The sequence below is a fragment of the Capricornis sumatraensis genome, chromosome 3, assembly GCF_032405125.1.
Source record: "Capricornis sumatraensis isolate serow.1 chromosome 3, serow.2, whole genome shotgun sequence".
Lineage (NCBI taxonomy): Eukaryota > Metazoa > Chordata > Mammalia > Artiodactyla > Bovidae > Capricornis > Capricornis sumatraensis.
Genome location: NC_091071.1, coordinates 8,755,445 through 8,758,486, shown reverse-complemented (window position 1 = coordinate 8,758,486; position 3,042 = coordinate 8,755,445). Strand labels below are relative to the sequence as shown.

General features: G+C 58.1%; 1 protein-coding gene across 1 annotated transcript; it reads right to left on the bottom strand.

The window, feature by feature from the left end:
• Window positions 1–1,104: 1,104 nt before the first annotated feature.
• On the bottom strand, window positions 1,105–2,667 carry TMEM270 (transmembrane protein 270). The gene is made up of 3 exons (XM_068969546.1): window positions 2,596–2,667; window positions 1,556–1,975; window positions 1,105–1,392 (listed from the first exon to the last, which is right to left on the bottom strand). The coding sequence occupies exons 1-3, from the start codon at window positions 2,665–2,667 to the stop codon at window positions 1,105–1,107; spliced, it is 780 nt and encodes a 259-aa protein (XP_068825647.1).
• Window positions 2,668–3,042: the final 375 nt, after the last annotated feature.

The following is a 3,042-nucleotide window of genomic DNA, read 5'->3' as shown; positions in this document are numbered from 1 at the left end:
CAGACATGACTGAAGTGGCTTAGCAGGCCGGCAGGCAGGCAGGGTGGATGGACAGGTGGGTGAGTAGGTAGACAGGCTGAGAGACAGGTGTTTGAGTGGACAGATGGATGGATGAGCGGGGACATGAGTGACCAAGTGTATAAATGGATGCACAGGCCAGCTGCAGACTGGCTCAGGAATAACTCCTTTCTTACATTTTCTAAATCTCTGAAATGTGAGGCCCTGGCACCCCCCCGAGGCCAGAGTCTCTAACTACCCATCATCCCTAAAAACCTTGGGCATCAGCAGTCTCAGGAAGAAGGCGCATGGACCCAGATGAAGTGAGGGATTCTAGGAAACAAACAAACAAAAAAAAAAACTAGGGTCCAGTTCTGGTTCTTGCTCTGACTTATTCTGGGACTGAGGGAATGGATGTTTAAGCTTCTAGGCTCAGTCTCATCTGGATGTCTGCACTGGTAAGTGATTTAAACAAAACTATGTGTGTAAAGCGACTGAGGGGGCTTTCCTGGTAGCTTAGACAGTAAGGAATCTGCCTGCAATGCAGGAGGCCTGGGTTTGATTCCTGAGTGGGGAAGATTCCCTGAGTAGGCAATGGCAACCCACAACAGTACTCTTGCCTGGAGAATCCCATATACAGGGGAGCTTGGCAGGCTATAGTCTTTTTTTGTTTTGTGTTTTCCTTAGAAGATGCCTGAGAGGGTTACCTGGCACAAAGCGGGTGCTCACAGAAGGCGATTTCCTTCCTAGAGGAAGCCCTAGGGCACGCACGGCTTAGTCACCAAGTCCTGTCCAACTCCTTGTGACCCCACGGACTGTAGCCCACCAGGCTCCTCTGTCCATGGGGTTTCCCAGGTAAGAATACTAAAGTGGATTGCCATTTCCTCCTCCAGGAGATCTTCCCCACCCAGGGATCGAGAGCTTTGGCAGGTAGATTCTTTAACACTGAGCCACCTGGGAAGCCCCAGAGGACACACACACCCCCATAAATGCACGTGTGAGTGCATGCGCACACACGCACACGCACATCCCTCCAGCCCAGTATGGAAGAGGGACCGAGGGTGAGACCCCAGGCCAGACCAGACAGGGGAGACACAGGGGATACATTTATTCTCCAGGCTCTGGCAGGACTGGCCTGGCCTCGGGGGCTGGGGACCCAGGGGGCGGGGTCTCAGGCGAGAGTCCCAAGGCCTTCTGAGGCTCGGCCTCTTGGGCCTGGGCCAGCTGGGCTGTGTGCTCAAAGGCGGCCTGCAGCAGGTGGGAGGCAAGGCAGGTGGTCCAGGTGATGAGGTAGGCCAGGTGCCAGGAGGTGAGTGCTACTGTGCTCTCCACCCACCAGTACAGACTCTTCAGCAGCGCCAGTGACCTCCGCACCACGCAGTTCTCCAGCAGAGCCTGGGGGCGGCGGGGGGGCAAGTGGATGGGCAGGCGGCTGTCCGGAGCTCACAAGCCACACTGCCTGGCCGCTAGGTGCCCCCCCCATGACCCCCCAGCCCAGCCCAGGCCCAGTGTCCCAGGTCTGCGCTCCCCAGCCCAGCCGGCACCCGCCCTCACCCACCTTCCTGGGCAGCCGGCCCAGGCTGCAGCACTGGGCTTTCCGGTACAGTCTCCAGACCAGCAGCAGCAACAGCAACGCAGCCAGCATCAGGCTGTGCAGACACGACAGGAACAGGTCCGTCCAGGTGGCTGCAGAGAGGCCCAGCTGCTCCCAGGCCCCCAGCCACTTCGGGGCCAGGCCTAAGGCCCGGGCACAGCCCAGCAGTCCTGTCCACACCAGCCTGGGCACCCGCAGGGCCAGGCACACAGGGACCTCTAGCAGCGTCAGCCCAGCCCGGAGAACCCGGCTCACGGGGCAGCCGGCGATCCTGGGGGGTGGGTGGGACCCCTGGGCCTCCTGGGTCAGCCCCAACAGCCAGTGGTTGAAGAGGAAGATCTTGAGGAGCAGGAAGTTGTAGAGGTGGGCCCGGTTCTGGACGAGCTACAGGAAGGGGAGACCGTTGTCACCTGTTGCTGGTTACTTGCCACGGGGGCCTGACTGTCCCGGGCTTTACGGTGCGGGTGTGGCTGCCAGGCCATCCAGGGCCAGGCCCTCCCCTTCTCAAGGCCTGTTTCCCCCACCCCATGAGTGATCTTTATCTGTCCACTTGGAAGTACTCCATTCTTAGGAGGGAGCTTTAGTAGGTGTTTCATATTATATTTGATTTTCTTTCCTCTGGGTTTCCCCCCACCCTCATTTTTTTTTTTAGTCACACCAGGTGGCTTGCAGGATCTTAGTTCCCTGACTAAGGATCAAACCTGTGTCCCCTGCAGGGGAAGCACAGAGTCTTAACCGCTGTGGGAAATTCCCTTTCCTTTGGGTTTCAATGGTTATTTACCACCCTCCAGACTAAGGTCATGTTTGAAAAAGAGGGGTGGGAAGGTCAGTGCTTAACCCACGGGAGTGCTCTAAAGAAAATTCTGCGGCTCTGCGGCTTGGGGGGTGAGGCTTCTGAAAGCTATGGGATTACTCCAGGAGGAGGGCAGCCACCTCGTTTCACCAGCGGCATCCAGCAGCAGCTTTGGCCCTCGCCCCCCTGGCCCTCATCAACTCCCCCTCACCAGTGTGGACAGCTTCACCACCAGCAGCAGAGTCCCCGAGAGGCTGGATCTGACTGGATGGACGGCCTCCATGTCTGGCCCTCCTTTCACTTCTCCAGTGGAAGAAGCAGGGTGACCTCACAGACACTGCAGGGTGGGGACCAAGTTACCGTGGGGACCCAGTTGCCACGAAAGTCTCCCCTTTCCTTGCCTCCTGCCCCATCACTGCTCAAGAACTGGGGTACTTGTCTTCCGCATCCTGTCGCCTTCCTGATGGGAGACTGCTCCCAGAGACATCAACTCCACAAACTTCCGGTCAGTCCGGCACAGGCACCCAAGGCAACCCAAAGATGCTGTACCTCCCACCTCCTTCCAAAGCCTGAAGGACCAGAGACCCGGGAGACAGAGATCTTCATCCCAGGGCCACAGGCGACAGGACGCTTGCAGGCAGATGGAAGCCTCAACCGC